Raw genomic sequence first — 18,085 nt, 5'->3', positions numbered from 1 at the left:
GGGTGGGCGGGCCTCCCACTTGGCCCCGGGGTCCTGTGGTATTTTATACTTGTCCTCTTCCTGGACAGGGCTGGGAAAGGCTGTGTGGGGGTGGGGGGAGAAGCTGGGCATGCTGCGGATGTTGGCATATCCTCTCCCAGCCCTAGGAGGAGGGCCCCTAACAGTGTAACTTATTGTGTCTCTGCGTATTTATTTGTTGTAAATATCTGATTATTTTTATATTGACAAATAAAATGGAGAAGATGAAACCGTGATGGGGAGAAGACATTTGGGCTAAAAGCCATCTGGGTGTCGGAGGGAGGCCTCCCTATGGGTTAAGCAAGTCTGGACTGGGTCTCCCCATCCCACCCTCACCCACCCCTGTGCCATCCCAAGGCAGCTGCCCCTTCTGTGGCTTTCTGTGGTCCCGGCCTAATGCCCGGACTCCAGTGTTTCCCACAGTGGTGGCTAAGGGGCTGGGAACCAGAACAGGGCCACAGTCCCTTGGGAGCCCGCCTTGGCTTCTGGCCAAAGGAAGAAGCCAGGGCACTGGGACTTGAGCCCTGGGGATGAGGAGGAGGGGCCTGCCTTCCCAGAACTCAGGAGGGCTAGTGTGGGAGTGAGGGAGCCAAAGGAGGGGGACTTCCCAGAAACAGCTTAAGGCTGTGTAGTCACTCCAGCCTTCCACCCCCCAGGAATATGCCAGAGTCTGTAAGTGCCCCAACTACGGAGAGGAGGAGCCTACCCTCCTGCCACCCAGTACGCACCAAACCACTGCCCTAGTGGGGGAGTGGTACCCAGATGCTTGTGAGGAAAAACCAGGCCCAAGCCTGGATTCTGTCACCAGGCACCATTTCTGCGTGCCCCCGATGGGTTTAGATACGTTTGCTCACCCATGCCCAGGGACAGGCAGTGCGAGGGAGTCCACCCACACCTGATGGGGCTTGGGCAGGCTGCACCCTGGGTTTCCTCCACAGTGGATTGCAAGGCTGGGATCTGCTGACTTGAGTATGCTATGCTTAGTGCATGGTCTGCAGCCCAGAGCACGTTTTGAACGAATCACCCCACTGCGGGGCTGGAAGGTTTGACAAACCAAGGCCCTGTCTCTCTGCCCTCGGGATTTAACGTGGGGTTGTTTCTAGCGGCAGGACAGGTTGTGGCCACCTGCCCCTTACCGGATTTTAAAGGAATGGCGGGAGGAGGGGTGTCGGCGAGGCCGTGGGCGGTCCGCCTGTTTGGGGTGGTGCCGGGAAGAGGGGCGACGACTGCAGAGCGCGCCCTAGAGAGCCTGGTGGCACAAGGGAGGTAACGGGTAGAGCCTGCGTGACCTTTGGAGGTCTGGGTTCTGGCGAAGGTAACATAAAACCTCCCTGCCAGGCCTGGCCGCCTCGTCCCCACACCCTACAAGGCCCCGCGGCCGGCGCCGCCCTCTCCCGCGAGGTCAGTTTCCCGGGACCCTGAGCCGCCCCGCCGCCCTGCCGCCCTCTGCTTAGCCTCGGACGCCCTCGCGTGGCCGCCTCGGGGCGCGGCGCGGCGCAAACAAGCCCCGCCCCACCGCCGCGATTGGTTGACCCGTTAAGGCCTAGGCGCCTGGTTGGCTGGTTGAGGCCAAGTGGCGGGACTAGGAGGACAACCGCGGACGCCGAGTGGTCGGATCCGGTACTGCGGCGCGGGCACCGCCTCCGTCCGCCCCTCCCGCCGAGGCCCAGCGAGTGACCCACAGCTGGTGGGCGGGCGCCGAGGCGTGGATGGCGGCGCCGCGGCCCTGCGCCGATGGGCCCTGCTGCTCCCGCCCCGGCGCGGTGCCCGGCGTGCAGCAGACGCTGGACGAGATGGACTTCGAGAGGGGTGAGGCGGCCGCGCGGCCCGGCCTTTGGGACCACGAACGGAACCCCGAGGGCTTCTGGGCCTGGCGCAGGGAGGGCGGGCGAGGGGACACAGCGCCCGCGGTACTGAGAGCCTGCCGGGGACGCGGCATGAGACACCTCGTCGGGCGTGCAGGCGGGGAAACTGAGGCATTGGCTTCCGTAACTTTCCCAGGGGTGGGACTGGGCCTGACTCTCCACCTGATGACCTCACCTGGGAGACGCAAGCCGGCTCAGGTGTCGGAGACTGGCCGGGGAGCGGAATCTACAAGTGGAGGCGTGGAGCTTCAGGCGGGCGGCGCGGTGAAGGGAGCTACCACTTGCTGAGCCTGGTGGGTGGGCGCTGTGCGTGCGTCCCATACGGCAACAAAGAATTATCTGGCCCAAAATGTTAACTGTGCTGCTGTTGAGAAAGAAGCCTTGCCCCATCCAAAGTCCGTCAAGTCCAGGTCAATAAAACTTATTATGTATTTACTACATATAAAAAGGATCCTTATCTAGCTTATTGTGTGCCTTTTTTTTCCTTCAAATCATATCTTCTTTTTGGGTTCATTTTCCTTCTTCTAGAAGTACATTCTTTAATAGTTTTTTCAGCAAGAATGCCTCCCCCCGCCCCCCCAACACTTGTGATAGCTTAGCCAAGTGTAAAATTCTAGGTTGACAATTATATTTTTCCCCACAATCCTTTGGAAATATTGTTCCTTCATCTTCTTGTATCTGCTACTACTGTTATATCTGCTGATGACTTTGACGGGTAATGATCTTTTCTTCTTGGTAACTTTTAAATGTTCTCTTTGTTCTTGATGTTCAGTCATTTCACCATGCTAAATTTGCTTTTATTAATCTTTGGGATTTAATGTGGTTGTTCATCTGAGGATTCACAATTGTCTGTAATTCTGGATAATTCTTAGATGCTATCTCTTCAAACACTGCCTCTCTCTCTCTGGTACTCCTTTTAGACATATGTTGGTACATTCTATCTTCTGTGTTTCCTTACCTCTCTTTAATATTTTTCTCCTTATCATTTTTTGCTGCCTTCTTGGTAAAGTCCACATCACTAATTCTCTCTTCAACTAGGTCCTGAACACATTAAACATTGGTATGTTAGGGTCACTTTTAGATTGTGCTATAATAGCCTTTTTTTTTTTTTTTTTTTTTTTGGTGGCTGACCAGTATGGGGATTGGAACCTGTGACCTTGGTGTCATAAGGCTGTGCTGTACCCAACTGAGCTAACTGGCCAGCCCCTATCATGGCTAACTTTTGAGGCATGCATTTTCCCATTTGTATTTGCTGACCACCTCTCATAGCAGTGGATTGCTTTTTCTTTTTCTTTTTTGCAATTTTTAGTCTTTGAGCTCACAAGTGGCCTGGAGCTTTCACTCTGAACCCTGCTCAGGTGTTCACACCAAAGTCCCTGAGATATGTGTCCAGTTCTGAGTGCCCTTTATTTTTTTTATTTATATTTTTAAAAAGATGACCAGTAAGGGGATCTTAACCCTTGACTTGGTGCTGTCAGCACCACGCTCATCCAGTGAGCAAACCGGCCATCCCTATATAGGGACCCGAACCCGTGGCCCTGGTGTTATCAGCACCACACTCTCCCAAGTGAGCCACAGGTCAGCCCCTGAGTGTCCTTTAAATTCTACAGCTTCAGTGCCTGCTCACCACTTTGCCCATGGTTTCACTTTGTTTCTGGCAATTTCTTTTTCTTGCTTTTGAATTTGACTCTGTATCAAACATTAAAAACATTACTTTATCCAACATTTATGTGTTTGAAGGGGAACAAGGGATTTCTGTGTCTGCCCAATCCTACTGTCCTGATTAGACAAGCTCCTTGCCTTGTTTTTTGTTTTTTTTTTAAAGTTGACCAGTAAGGGGGTCTTAACCCTTGACTTGGTGTTGTCAGCACCACGCTCAGCCAGTGAGCTAACCGGCCATCCCTATATGGGATCCAAACCCATAGCCTTGGTGTTATCAGCACCGCACTCTCCCGAGTGAGCCACGGGCCGGCCCCTTGCCTTCTTGTTAATAGCTATGTCACCAGCTCAAAGAATTCTTGGCAAAGAGGAAGGGCCTGGTTAATATTGGTTGAAAGAACAAACATTTCCATTTTATAGATGAGAAAACTGAGGTCAAGGGTAGAGGAAGCACTAGCTGTCCCCAGCCTTTCAGCATGATTCAGTACTTTGGTTGTCTTTCTGCAGGAATCTGGTCAGCAGCCCTGCATGGAGACCTGGGTCGTGTGAAATATTTAGTCCAGAAGGCAACGGACCCGAGTCAGCCTGACTCGGCTGGCTACACGGCGCTGGTGAGCTGGGAGGAACACAGGGTCAGAAGAGGGAGAAACTTCAACTTGGGGGATACCTGATCTGTGAGGAGGGGGGATTGATGTTCATCTTTTATCAGCCCTCCTTTCCTTCTGTCCCAGCAGAGTTTCTGTTTCAAGCCTCATGTGAACCTGGGTTTTTATCATTAGAGTAAGAGCTTTACATCAATTATTTAATTTTATTTTCGTAACAATCCGATGAGGCAGGAATGATACTCTGCCCATTTTCCAGTTGAGGAAACTGATGCTAGAAATGAATAAGCTTGCCCAGGTCACCCGGCTGCTGGGGGTGGTACCCGAGGTGATCCTAGGCCATTCTTTGCAAAGCCTGTGCCCTCACCACTCCACCACCCTTGTCACCTGCCTGGGTTCTGCTGTCTGACCTATTCTTGTTCCCTGCAGCACTACGCCAGCCGCAACGGGCACTATGATGTATGCCAGTTCCTGCTGGAAAATGGAGCCAAGTGTGATGCCCAGACCCACGGAGGTGTCACTGCTCTGCACCGGGCCAGCTACTGCGGGCACACTGAAATAGCACGGCTTCTGCTTTCCCATGGGTGCAACCCCAGGTTGGTAGATGATGATGGCATGACCAGTCTACATAAGGTAGGCCCCTCTTACTCCTTCCAAACTTTTTTTTTTTAATTCTGAAAATTATAACATGTTCACTATAGAAAACATGGGGAAAACAGAAAAGCATAGACAAGAAAATAAAAATCATTTGTAATCTCGGTGCTCACCTATCATCACTTTAGGATAATGTATAATTTTCCTTTGTGCTGTGCATGTAAATTAAAATGTACAGAGTCATTTTAGTTTTCTTTCCCTTAGTGATAGGTCATGAAAGCTTTACCATGTAATTGGTTTTCTGAAACTTATACCTACCCTTGCCTGTCCCTAAGTACACTTTCTTTTTTTAATTTATTTTAATTGACACATTGTAATTTACATATTTATGGGATACAATCTGATGTTTTGATACATAGATATATATGCACATATATACCCACTTTCTTTTTTATTTATTTATTTTTTTTTCGTGACCGGCGCTCAGCCAGGGAGTGCACCGGTCATTCCTATATAGGATCCGAACCCGCGGCGGGAGCGTCGCCGTGCTGCTAGCGCAGCACGCTACCGAGTGCGCCATGGGCTCAGCCCTACTCACTTTCTATAGTACAGCCAGAGCGATCATTTCATTAAACTCTGACTAGAAATGCACATGGTAAACAACTGAGAAATACAAAAGGCTATGCCACGAAAATGAGTTTCCCTCCACCTTGACCCCTCGTCCCTCAGTCTCCTAGGTCACCTACTTCAAGGCATCCACTTCAATTTCTTATGCATCTTTGAAAAGTGGCTTATGCATATTTATGGCATATATGTATAAAATATATTCATCTTTTGCTGCCACCTTGACTTTCTTCCAGAATGATGGTTTTAAAAAGCAGTTCTGATCATGCCATATCCTCACTTGGAATCCTTCAGAGGCTTTCTTTGCCCAGGTTCATAAGCCATTTTGCAAGGCCTTCTGGAGTCAGCTCCTGCCTGCCTCTGCAATTTTATCCTGAGCTCTTGTCCCCTTATCCCTTAATTTTTTTCAATTTCCTGACCATGTAGTATTAGTGTGATCTTTCCTTTTTCATTTTCATTTTACTACTCCATTACCCCAGGGCCATACGTAACAAGCTGTTCCCCCATCTGGCGGCCTCTCCACTCCCGCTGTTCATCTGGCTTGTTTGTACCCTTCCTTCTGGATCTCAGCTTACACATCACACCCGAGAGCCTTCTCTGATCCTCAGATATGGTTAATTCACCCAGATACATGCCCACCTGGATACACCCTGGACCCAACTTTTCCTAACTCCTGTCCCCCTTGAAATTTTGTCTGAGGTCTGTCTCTCTCAATAGAGACAGCTGAGACTTTAACTTGTTTACTGTTGTGGCCTTAGCACTTAGCACATGTACTCGATGAATATGTGCTGAGCGAACAGCTGGAGGTTGGTTTGTTTTTTTTTTTAAATACTTGCCAGTTGGATAGGCAAGTTGCTTATTTCTTAGTGGCCTAAACTGGTGTTGCTGAGGTGTTTTACTGCCAGAAATCACATGATGGATGTATACAGGAAGGATGCTGCTGTGGGTATATCTGGCTGGTGTTACCCTTGGTTTGCAGCATTTTAGATACATCTCTATCCCTTTTTCTCTCATTCAGAGAATGAAAATGTGTGAGGGATATGCATTGTTCTGTGTGTGTGTGTGTGTGTGTGTGTGTGTTTAATAAACTATTTGCAAACATTAGTACTTTATTTCTTGTAATAACTTATTTGGAATGCTTCTCACAACCGTTCACAACATTCCACTGCCTGAATTGAGGCAGTGAGATTGAGAACCTTAGGTCTGTGGTCATCAAGAGGGTCTGCTAAGTAAAGGTTTAGACACAAATGTGGGATGATGGTAGCTTTTAGTATTCATTTTGATACCTCTGAAAAGCCCCTCTAGTCCATCAGTTTGTCTGTTGTGAGGAGTGGGGAATACAATGGTATGATGTAGTTATTTAGAATTCGGACAAACCTGATTAAGAATCCCCAGCTGCCACACTAGTTCTGTGACCTTGTGCGAGTTACTTAACTTATATAACCCTAAGTTTCTTCATCTGTAAAGTGAGAATAATGATGGTTCCTGCCTCTGAGGGTTACTGTGAAAGTTAAACAAGATAATCTACATAAATCACTTAACTCTGTTATTTTTTTGGAGGAAGTAGGTTAGAAATCGATGTCCAGATCGGGGTCATCTATCTGAAGGAGAAGAGAAGAAAGCTTGGAACGTGGGCACCAGTCTTTCCCTGCTCATGTGAAAGTTCCCAAAGGGGAGGGGCCGTGTCTGATGCATCTCGTACCCATGGTGCCCAGCACCCTGTAGGTGATCTGTGAATGTCTGTGAAAGGCGCTTAGAGATCCAAGTTCTGTACAACACAAGAAAGAAAAACTCAGGCTAACTGCATAATGTCACTAGGCTACCCCACGAGTCTGTACACAAGTCACTGGGATTTGGTGGGATTTAGGAGAAATCGACTCCAACAGCCAGTGTCTCCATTTCCACGAGCCCTCTTTTTTAGGATCAAGAGGTCTGTAGAAGTGGAGCAAGAAAGAGCAGGGCCTGGAGGGGGTTCACCTTTTGACTCAGCCTCTCTCTGTACAGGCTGCTGAGAAGGGTCACATGGACGTTTGCTCCCTCCTGTTGCAGCACAGCCCAGCCCTGAAGTCTGTCCGGGATCGAAAGGCACGGCTAGCATGTGACCTGCTGCCCTGCAACAGCGACCTGCGGGACCTGCTGGCCAGCTGAGTCACCACGCTCCTGTCTCGGGCTGCCCTTGACGGGTGCACAGACTAGCTCTTCAAGCACCTGCTTTGGTCAGCATCCGTGCTGCAGGGTGGGAAACTGAGGCCAGAAAACCCACAAAGAGCTCCCTTGTGGTCACTGTGGAAGGGAGGGAGTAGATTTGGTGGGGCTAAAAGTGTTTAAGCCTGGACAGGTGATCATATTCTAAATTAGTTCATGAGGAAACATCTATCCATTTGGAAAAAAATAAAGTTATATCCTTATCTCATCCCACACGCAAAGATAGATTTCAAGATTAAAGACCTAAATATAAAAACATTAAACTATTAGTGTTAGTATTAGAAGAAAACATGGAATATGTGACAAAAGCTGCTTTCTAGCTAAGTGACCTTGGTGTAAGTCGCTTTACCTGTCTGTCCCTCAGTTTCCTCATCTGTAAAGTGAGAATGATTATAATAGGGCCTGCCTCGAGGTCATTGTGGGGACTAAATGAGTGAGTACAGGATGTGGAGAGCACTGAGGGGCGTGCCTGGCACCCGGCAGGCAGCGTGCAAGAGTGCCCACTTCCCCAAAACTTGATCAATGCTCGCTTTCATTCCGTAATTTCATTAATTTTAACAACCTTATAGGTGGAAAGTGCTATTGCTTTATTTTGTGTTGCTAATTACTAGTGAGGTTGAACACCTGCCTTCTGTGAACTTACTGTCCATGTCCATTTAAAAATTTCTTTGTTTTTATTGATTCATAGGAATTGCTTATATTTTGGATATTGATTCTCTGATAAATATATATATATATATTTTTTTTCATGCTGTCACTTGTCTTACCTTTATTGGCATCTGTTCACGGAAATTGGTGCAGCCACTATATGTGGCAGTTTGGCAATATCTATTTAATTTTATTTATTTATTTTTTTTTTCAGATGACCGGTAAGAGGATCTTAACCCTTGACTTGGTGTTGTCAGCACCACGCTCACCCAGTGAGCTTACCGGCCATCCCTATATAGGGATCTGAACCCGTGGCCTTGGTGTTATCAGCACCACACTCTCCCAAGTGAGCCATGGGCCGGCCCTTGGCAATATCTATTTTTTTTTTTTTTTTTAAAGATGACCGGTAAGGGAATCTTAACCCTTGACTTGGTGTTGTCAGCACCACGCTCACCCAGTGAGCTAACCGGCCATCCCTATATGGGATCCGAACCCATGGCCTTGGTGTTATCAGCACCACATTCTCCCCAGTGAGCCACGGGCTGGCCCAGGCAATATCTATTTAAACAAGCAGGGCCAGTTACTTGATTTCTAGGTACCTACCTATAGAAATATTCATCCGTGGTTGCAAAGATGTTTATTTACAGAGGCATTTATGAAGATGTGCATTGGAGCATGGGGTGTAATTTTAAAAAGAAAAAAAAGTGGCGCTAACCTCAATGCTGCCAAATAGGGGAGGTGAAGTTCTGCAAACATAACAGGCGCAGCACAGCAGAGAGCAGTGTGTGCAGACGTGGGAAGGCTGCCAAATTGTGTCCACAGTACGATGCCTCAGAGCAAAATATGTCTGCAGAAATGTGGGTGGACATGCACACAATACACAGAGAAAAAGGCAGGAGGATGCACATTAAACTGGCATCCATGGTTTTCCCTGGACCTCTGTGGCAAGAGGGGTTAGTTAAGGAAGTCTTGAGCTTTATGTTTATATTTGGATTTTTTAATAAGAAATCATTTTTAAGGGCCGGCCTGTGGCTCACTTGGGAGAGTGTGGTGCTGATAACACCAAGACCACGGGTTCAGATCCCTATATAGGGATGGCCAGCTGGCTCACTTGGGAGAGCGTGGTGCTGACAACACCAAGTCAAGGGTTAAGATCCCCTTACTGGTCATCTTTATAAAAAAAATAATAAAAAATAAATCATCTCTATTTTATTTTGGCACCTGGCCCATGTGGGATCTGAACCCTTGACCTTGGTGTTAGTACACCACACTCTAATCCACTAACCTAACCAGCCAGCCCAAGAAATCATTTTTAAAGTCAGAGTTAACACTAATTTGTTTTATGTGGAACAAACTAGTTTTCTGCTGAGAATGTCAGATGAAACCTGTTTATGCAAAATGCCCTTTTCCTTAAATGTTGAAGGCCAGGAGTTTTAGAGTCAGGGTGGGCAGTGGAGTCCAGAGCTCAAGTCTGACTTTTTCTTGTCTGTTTGTCCCACTCGAGTCTAGGTAACTCTCTCCTGCCTCATAACCAAAAGCTTTTGTCTGAAAAAAACACCCTAAAGCATAAAAACTGAGTTTCTTTAAAAAGCTCTATGTTTCCCTAAGTTCTCTCAAAACTTGGAAGCACTTCCAAGAAGCCAGCTCTGTAGTGGGACCATTGGCAGCCCTTTAGGGCCGTTGGCCGTTCTTCACCCACAGTTCTCCCTGCTCTGTTCTGGTCATCTCTGCTCATGTTGCACTGATTTTGGAGTCTCATTTACCAGCTATCTCATTTCCTTTCAAAGGTCAAGGCAGAGTTCAAAGCGCAGCTGGGTGAAGGGCATGCACAGCTTCTTAAGGAGAATTAGGAAATTTGATTTTGGTGGCTCGAGACAGCTTGCTGTGCAGCTGGATTCCATGGTTACCATTACATACTGGGAACTGGAGAGGGTCTCAGTCTCCCCTTCCCTGTGGAAGGCCACACTCCATGCCTGGAGAGCATCTTGTGGGGACCTGCGAGAAGGGGCATGGCAGACTTTTCCAGAGGCATGAGGGCTGATGATAGGTGAGGCTTGGCTCCCAGTGGGGGGGCAGCATAATACACTGGCTCTCAGAGTGGTAGGGAGAAGTAGGGACCCCTGGGAGAGGAAACCATGAAGCATTGGGAAGGGCAGTCTGGAAGCTGGCAAATGGATGGGGAAATCTCATGAAGCCTGGTTTCCTTGCGTAGATGCCATGAGCACTCCTGAGGCAGTAGGTCAGCCTCTTCTCCTGTCCTTCCCAGGGTCCTCTTCAGGATTCTGGCCTCCTTGTGCTAGGGCAGTTGGGTTGGGTCTTTCGGGTTTCCCAGGCAGCCAGACCTACAACAGTATGGAGGCTCAGGCTGGACTTTTCTATAAGAGGGGTCTGTCTAAACTTCGGAGAGTGGGAAGGGTTTCTGCCTGAATCTGGGTGAGTGGCCTGGGCACCCAGGACATGTGTTGGTTAAATGACTCCCGAGTAGATGGGGGTGGCGAGGTGCAGGATAGTGGGTGTCTGAGGATGTAGTCGACTCAGCTGCAGACAGCTCCTTTTTCCTGCCTCAGCGGGCTACATTCCCAGACTGGTATTTTGGTTGCTGTGACAGAATCCCAGAGTCATCTGGCCAAGGCACAAGTCTGTCCTTGCCTGCTCCCAGCTCCCACAGCTCTCCTATAAAAGGGCTGAGCAGTTCAGCTCCTGTCACTGGGGGATGTGAAGAACAGGGGGGACCATGGACTTCGTGAGCATTCGGCAACTGGTAAGGACGTGGGGCAGAGGGTGGAGGTGGCCTGAGGAGGTGGTCTCTGCAGGATGATGTGGCCTGGCAAGGGGAGGGCAGGCAGCTGCCTTTCTGTGGCTGGGGGTCAGGTTTTAGGAGCAAGGAGGCAGGCAGTTCTTTTCTGGTCTGATTCTCAGGGGAGGTGGTGAGGGGGTTAGGATCAAAGAGGGAAGTCGAATGGGAAGGAGCTGGGTGATGTAGACATGAAAATCCTTGAGTTTAGTAAGTTTCACCTGGACTGTGATGGCGAAAGAGAAGCAGGAGACAGCAGGGTACCTTGGAAGACACAGGTAGAGCAGGGGTCTTTGTTAAACTCAAGACCATGATAGTCGCTGCTCTGGAGATGGGCCAGAGGGTCTGGCTGCTGTGGCAGCAGAGGGGGAGAGGGTGCTCGTGCACTCCCTGAGCAGTGAGAGAAACAGGGATGCCAGTGACACTTTGGAGTGTCAGTTTTGGTGAAGTGGGACGCAGAGGGCATGACACTCAGGATGTGGCACTGCCCCTCAAGCCCCACTGTGAGCCGGTGGCCCCAGCTGGCCACAGCCCGCTGTCAGCTCTGCTGGGTGGAGGACTACAGCGCCGGGAGCATTAGGTCACCAGGGCTGCTTTGCGAGGGAGGATGGCTCTGCCTGGCCAGAAGTCCTAGGCTCTGCTATCCTTCATTCCAACCTCTTCTCTCACGTGCATGCTCATTCCTCTGTGCTCTCCTGCTCCTGAACTCCTGGGGGTGGGGCTGGGGAGGAAGAATGGATATTTGCTGTGTAGGCTCTGCCCCAAGCCCAAGTCCCAATAACTCGTGTAAAGGTAAGTTCTGATGTAGAAACAGCTTCACGAAGAGCCAAGAGTTGAACCCAGGAATTTAGGATTTTACCCAAGGGGCATCTCTTCTGTCCCTCTGAGCTTGGGTTCAGGTGGCAGTATGGTGTGATCTGGCAGGAATCTAGGACCACAGCCCCTGAGCGGAGCTGAGGTGTCATGTGCCTGAGGCTACCTGGGCACCAACCCAGAAATATAAATAGATGTGGTCTCATGCCCCCCACCCAGGGTTCCTGCTGACAGGAGAAGGGTAGGCAGTGGTCAGTTATCCCCTGGACCTCAGCTGACACCACAGTTGGTGAGAGCCAGCAACAGCCATGGGTGTCGGGGAGCTTGCCAAAGCTTTGAGAAGGAAGGTCAGGCCAACTCTCAAATCCACAACACTGACCTTTGCATGTCAGCTCTTGTCAGAGATCTCCCTGCAACTGCACAACTCTAATGTTTATGGGTTCCTCCAATTTTCCTGATTCTTTATCCACATCCTGTTCCTACAGGTAAGTGGAGAAGGAGTTGAAAGGAAGGTGTCGGGATTCGGGCGTGGAGTTCCTGATCCTGGAGGCTGGCCTAGTGACTGGAGGCTGGGCCCCCAAGAGGCTGTGGCCCAGGAGAAGCTGAAGTTGGAAGAAGAGAAGAAGGAGAAAGTGAGAGAGATGCTGGGGCAGGAGGGGCGGCTCATCCCGGGTGGGCAGCCCTGAGCAGTGAGGGCCTTGGAGGGCCGATGGTCAGGGGTCTGCAGCCTGAGCAGCTGGTGTGTCTCCTGTGGGCAGGGCAGAGGAGGATTAGATTGCCCAGTGGCCTGCCGCCAAAGCTCCCACAACCAGTGGCTGATGGCTGGCACGGTCTTGTCTTCTGCCCACTTTCTGCCCCAGCTCGAAAGGCTTAAAAGTTCCAGACTTAATCTGCAGAATCTGGCTGACTTGAAAAACTTGGTTCAAAGACGAAGAGAAAAGCGACTGAGACGCAGAGTCCCCCCCAGGGAACCTGAGCCCGTGGTTAAGGTGGGTTAGAAGTCAGGCTTGAGTTCCAGAGCAAGAACCTCCCCTCCCTATGCGGGGCTTGGGAAGAGTGGATGCTGCGGGCAACGGTGCAAAGCCAGTGCCCGAGGAGGCGCGGGGCAGTCCATCACAGAGCCCCTGTAGCAACCCGCTAGGGCTGCTGTGACGAAGTACCGCAGACGGGGTGGCTGAAACGCAGAAACTTGTCCCACGGTTCTGGAAGCTGGAAGTCCAGGTTAGGCCGTGGGCAGAGCTGGCTCCTTCCAGGGGCTGTGAAGGAGAATCCATTTACGCCTGTCTTCTAGCTTCTCGTGGTCGTGGTGGTCTCTGGCGTTCCTTGGCTCCTAGATGCATCACCCCATCCCTGCCTTTTGTTCACATGATGTTCTCCCTGTGTGTGTCTGTGTCCAAATGTCCCCTTTGTATAAGGACAGCAGTCATCTTGGATAGGGGCCCACTCCACTCTAGTATGACCTCATCTTAACCAATTACGTCTGCATCCTGTTTCCAAATAAAGTTACATTCAGAGCTACTGAGGGTTAGGTCTTCAGCATACCAGAGTATCTCAAAAAGTTTATGGAAAAGTGGAATTGAAAGATAATGTGACTCTTCCCGTGAACTTTTGGAAGTGCCCTTGTATGAATGTGAGGGGACACAAGTCAATCCCTAACACATACACCCGATGTCTGTTCAGTCAGAACCTCCTTGGCGGTGGCTGGGGAGGGGGGGACTTAAAGACAAAACCACACTTGTACAAACCAGCAGTGCACCGGCCCCCAGTCAGCTGTTTGGGAACCCCTGGGCTGGGTGAGGCTGTGTTGTCATGGGTGCTGGCAGTCTCAGGGAATAATTTGGTCTTGTCCTTCAATTCTCCCAGCCGCAGTCCCAGGCCCAGCTGGAGCCTGTGGACCTGGAGATGTTCCTGAAGGCAGCTGCTGAGAACCAGGAGGCCCTGATTGACAAGTACCTGACAGATGGAGGGGATCCCAGTGCCCATGACAAGGTAGAGTAGTGGGGCGAATGGGTCTGCAGCAGCCGCAGCTATGGGAGGACAATCTTCAGCCTAGAAAGCTGTGGCTCTTCTGTCTTATGGGCATGAGGCCAGTGGTGCCTCCTGAGCAGGAGGGAGAGGTCCTTTGCCTGATGGGGGAATGGGCAACTCTATTCAGGGACCTGGCGCTGGGACCAGGCCTGGGGTGGGGCCTCTAGGGATGGCTGTGTTCCCTCTGCCTGATCTCCCATCTCTGCCCCCAGCTCCACCGCACGGCCTTGCACTGGGCCTGTCTGAAGGGTCACAGCCAGCTGGTGAACAAGCTGCTGGCGGCAGGTGCCGCTGTAGATGCTCGGGACTTGGTGAGAACCAGGGAAGGCCCATCCTCGTGGCAGACACCCTCCCTAGCATCCCAGCAGGTCCGAGTGCTTTCGTGCTTTTGTTTTGCAGCTGGACAGGACACCCATGTTCTGGGCCTGCCGTGGAGGACACCTGGACATCCTCAAACAGCTGCTTAACCAGGGAGCCAAGGTCAACGCCCAGGACAAGGTGAGGGGCACACTGCCTTGGGTGGTCTGTTAGAAGGAGGTGAGCTGCACACGGGGGTCAACACTGTTCCTGGTGGGGAGGGAGCACAGCCCTGCGGGGTTGGGAGGCGGCTTCCACAGTGCAGACCCCACACCGATCCCCACTTGCTCTTAGATCTGGAGCACCCCCTTGCATGTGGCAGTGCGCACAGGGCATTGCGACTGCCTGGAGCACCTCATTGAGTGCGGAGCCCACGTTGATGCACAGGATAAGGTAGGCAGTTGTCCTCTCCACCTTGGGGTAGCTCCACCAGGGGACAGTGACTGAGGAGCCTGAGCCTGGTCCAGAGGTGCTGTCTGCTTAGTGAAAGCTCCTGCAACCTTTTACTGCATGGTGGCTGGCAAGTGAGCAGGAGGAGGAAAGTAGTAGCATGACATCCCCCTTCTCAACAGGAAGGGGACACAGCTCTCCATGAGGCTGTGCGGCATGGCCGCTACAGAGCCATGAAGCTGCTCCTGCTGTATGGAGCCCAGCTGGGTGTGCAGAACATGGTGAGTATGAGCAGGCCAGCCCAGCACCCTGTGCCAGGTGGCCGGGTGGAGCTCCTGAGGACAGCAAGGACTGACCCAGCTTCTTGTTCCCAGGCCTCTATGACCCCAGTGCAGCTGGCACGAGACTGGCAGCGGGGCATCCAGGAAGCACTGCAGGCCCATGTTGGGCATCCCCGCACCCGGTGCTGACGACAGCCGTGCAGGGTCACTTCCAATTCCCATCCCATCCCCTTTACCCCCACACCTGCACACTCTGTGGTTCTTGCCCCTCAGTCCTGATTCCCCTTAGGGCTTTGCTTCCTCAGGCCTCCAAGGTGGCTCCCTCAGAGCTGAGGAGCAGCGGCGAGCCCAGCAGGTAGAGAAAGCAGGCCTCCATGGCTTCAAGCGTTGAGGGGGCCTCATTGCCTGCTAGGGCTGGAGCTGGGAAGGCTGAGGACCACGGGGTAGCATAGAGCACAGTGGGTCCAGACAAGGGCCAGGGGGGTGGAGTGTGAGCTATGCATGGAACAGAAAGTGAGCAGACCTAAGCCTGGAGCTACCCAGGGCTGGGTGTAGACTTCCTCAGTGTCTACGAACCCTCGGTCTAGGAGATTGTGCCCTTGCCCTCCAAAGGGTTAGTCTCCAGCAGGTGGTCATTCAGCCTATGGCCAGCAGCTACTGTCCAGGACGTACAAGAGGCAACCAAACTAGGCCACACAGGTGCCAGGCATATGCGCAGCTGGCTAGTGCTCGTGGGCAGAGGCTTCTCCAGGGTACTCCATTGCTATCAGCAGCAACCCTGATAGCATCTGGAGCAGCTACAGACAACTTTGGTCTTAAGGACTCTGGAGGTGGGTTCTGGCAATCTGGAGGGGGCTGTTCAGCAGGTTTGAGGCCCCACAGCAACAGAAGTCCAGTACCAACCAGGTTGCTGCAGAAGCCTTAAGACCAATAAGCTGAAGCTAACATTTTAGGAAAACCCTGTGCCCATTCTGTTCACAGGTTCTGGTCAGACCTGCCTGCTGCCCTGTTGATGGCTGGCTGGTGGCCCTTACTGTAGGGGTGAAGTGCCTGGGTGCTGGGGATTGCTTGTGGCCCACCCAAGTCTTGGGGTGGTGGCCCGTAACCCTAGTCTGCCTGAGGCTCTCATGTTCCCCTAGTACTGGAGCTTGAGCTCTTGCCTGGACCCTGCAACTGCAGCCCACTCTGCCTGATCCCTCCTGAGGGCAGGACACAGGGGGGCTCTGAACTCAGCCCGCAGGGAAAGCAAGGGAAACCAAAGAGCACAACTCCCCCTGTCCCTTGTCTGCTAAGTGGTGGATAATGAGGACCCAGCTTCACACAAGCTCCCTAAAGGCACCTTCCTCTTTCACTGTGGTTATTTATTTTGGTGGCTGGCTGGTACGGTCTAACCACCTGTGCTAACTGGCCAGCCCATTTTCATTAGTTTCAAGTCTCACTGGTGTAGACCTGTACCACTGGCAGGGCTGAGTCCTTAAATGCCAGAAAATGAATCTTAAAAAGAGCTGTGCTCTAAGTTGAGTAAAGAGCTAAAGGACGAAGGCTCAGCCTCCCCTCACATGGTTCTGGGTTGAAATCCATTTTGCAGAGGTTATTTATAGTCTAACTTTGGTGGCCTTATGGGACCACAAACAAGGCTATTGTTACTATGTGAAAAAGCCCACTAGTGCACCACACCAGGGCCCTACACCTTTCCACAGGCAGCCCCTGCACTGTGGTGACAGAGCCAGTGTACATGCTGATGCCATGGGCAAAACAGGCACTCAAAACAATGGAGACGACAAATCCTCATCTAAAAAATGGGGACACTTAAGTGACATAAACCTTTTTATACGGATAGTTTTTTGTTCATTAAAACTGGTTGATTATCCAGCACAGCCTTGTCTTTTTTGGGCCAGGAGGAGCCAATACATTGGGCACTAGGGACTGCCTGGCAGGGCCCAAGGCCTTGTCCTCGGCAGCAAAGCTCAAGCCTTTCAAGCTTGCTGGCCTCACAGCAAGAGAGGCTGTAGGTGGGGTCCTAGTACTTGGCTCTTGTGCTCAAATCATCTCTGCTCATTGACAGACAAATTCAAAGAGCACTGGTTCTCAGTCTCAGCTGCTTATTAGAATCACAAGGGAAGGTGTTAAAAGTCCTAATGTCCAGGGCCAGCCGTGGCTCACTCGGAAGAGTGTGGTGCTGATAATGCGAAGGCCACAGGTTCAGATCCTATATAGGGATGGCTGTTTAGCTCACTGGCTGAGCGTGGTGCTGACAACACCAAGTCAAGGGTTAAGATCCCCTTATCGGTCATCTTATGTTAAAAAAAAAAAAGTCCTAATGTCCAGACTGATTAAGTCAGAAGCCCTGAGGGTGGGGCTAGGTATTGGCGTTATCATGCAGACAACATGCTTGTCTAAGTCTACATAGGAAAGCCTAAGGAATCTATAAAAAACCAAAAACACCCACCTAGAATAAGCAAGATCTCAAGATACAAGAAAAACATGCAAAAATCTATTTCTACCTACTAGCAATGAACATATGGACACAAAAATTTTAAAAATAGAACCATTTGCAATTTAAATATTAAATAAAATACTTAAATCTAACAAAACATGTAAGGACTTGGATGCTGAAAACTACAAAATACTTATAAATGAAATCAAAGATTTGAATGAATGGAGAGGGGGGCTGTCTGGATAGCTCAGCTGGTTAGAGCACAGCCTTATAATTGCAAGGTCATGGGTTCAGATACTTGTACTGGCCAGCCCACCAAACCAAAAAAAAAAAACAAGCAAAACAAACAAAAAAACCCACATAAAAATAAATAAATGGAGAGACATACCATGTTAAAGGTTTGGAAGATGCAACACAGTAAAGATGTCAATTATCACCAAATTGATATACAAGTTTAACAGTTCTTATCAAATTCCCAGCAGAAGTTTTGTAGATGTAGATAAGGTTATTCTAATAGTCACATGGGGAAAAAATGTATATATACACACACGCTTTTTTTTGGTGGCTGGCTGGTACAGGGATTGAACCCTGGACCTTGGTGTTAGCACCACACTCTAACCAACTTGAGCTAATCAGCCAGCCCAAAATTTATAGCTAAAACAATTTTGAAAATGAATAAAGTGGGAGGAGGAATCAGTCTACCTGATTTCAACTTATTACGTAGCTACAGTAATCATAAGCGAGTGTGGTACTTGCAGGAGGACAGACAT

General features: G+C 50.3%; 2 protein-coding genes across 4 annotated transcripts; both read left to right on the top strand.

The window, feature by feature from the left end:
* Positions 1-1,691: 1,691 nt before the first annotated feature.
* On the top strand, positions 1,692-8,276 carry ANKRD39 (ankyrin repeat domain 39). 3 transcript variants are annotated; one of them, XM_063078705.1, is made up of 5 exons: positions 1,751-1,827; positions 2,020-2,293; positions 4,050-4,153; positions 4,574-4,777; positions 7,367-8,276. In XM_063078705.1, the coding sequence occupies exons 2-5, from the start codon at positions 2,233-2,235 to the stop codon at positions 7,508-7,510; spliced, it is 513 nt and encodes a 170-aa protein (XP_062934775.1). In that variant the 5' UTR covers positions 1,751-1,827; positions 2,020-2,232; the 3' UTR covers positions 7,511-8,276. The 3 variants fall into 3 exon arrangements, with proteins under 3 accessions (XP_062934776.1, XP_062934774.1, XP_062934775.1); XM_063078706.1 differs by lacking the exon at positions 2,020-2,293 and having other exon boundaries at positions 1,692-1,827; positions 7,412-8,276; XM_063078704.1 differs by lacking the exon at positions 2,020-2,293 and having other exon boundaries at positions 1,692-1,827.
* Positions 8,277-10,906: 2,630 nt separating this feature from the next.
* Positions 10,907-16,753, top strand: ANKRD23 (ankyrin repeat domain 23). Its single transcript, XM_063078542.1, has 9 exons — positions 10,907-10,976; positions 12,308-12,454; positions 12,683-12,811; positions 13,686-13,811; positions 14,063-14,161; positions 14,250-14,348; positions 14,502-14,600; positions 14,780-14,878; positions 14,972-16,753. Exons 1-9 carry the CDS (start codon positions 10,950-10,952, stop codon positions 15,065-15,067), a joined length of 921 nt encoding a protein of 306 aa, XP_062934612.1. The 5' UTR covers positions 10,907-10,949; the 3' UTR covers positions 15,068-16,753.
* Positions 16,754-18,085: the final 1,332 nt, after the last annotated feature.

This window comes from Cynocephalus volans, chromosome 14 (genome assembly GCF_027409185.1).
Source record: "Cynocephalus volans isolate mCynVol1 chromosome 14, mCynVol1.pri, whole genome shotgun sequence".
NCBI classification, from domain to species: domain Eukaryota; kingdom Metazoa; phylum Chordata; class Mammalia; order Dermoptera; family Cynocephalidae; genus Cynocephalus; species Cynocephalus volans.
This window is presented reverse-complemented; position numbering and strand designations above follow the sequence as displayed.

Excerpts from the sequence above, each read along its gene's own strand:
- ANKRD39 (XM_063078704.1), top strand. The coding sequence starts at position 1,728 with ATGGCGGCGCCGCGGCCCTGCGCCGATGGGCCCTGCTGCTCCCGCCCC. Across the intron at positions 1,828-4,049 it reads CGAGATGGACTTCGAGAGGG|GAATCTGGTCAGCAGCCCTG; the intron begins GTGAGGCGGCCG and ends GTCTTTCTGCAG. Across the intron at positions 4,778-7,366 it reads GCATGACCAGTCTACATAAG|GCTGCTGAGAAGGGTCACAT; the intron begins GTAGGCCCCTCT and ends CTCTCTGTACAG.
- ANKRD23 (XM_063078542.1), top strand. The coding sequence starts at position 10,950 with ATGGACTTCGTGAGCATTCGGCAACTG. Across the intron at positions 14,349-14,501 it reads AGGTCAACGCCCAGGACAAG|ATCTGGAGCACCCCCTTGCA; the intron begins GTGAGGGGCACA and ends ACTTGCTCTTAG. Across the intron at positions 14,879-14,971 it reads AGCTGGGTGTGCAGAACATG|GCCTCTATGACCCCAGTGCA; the intron begins GTGAGTATGAGC and ends TCTTGTTCCCAG.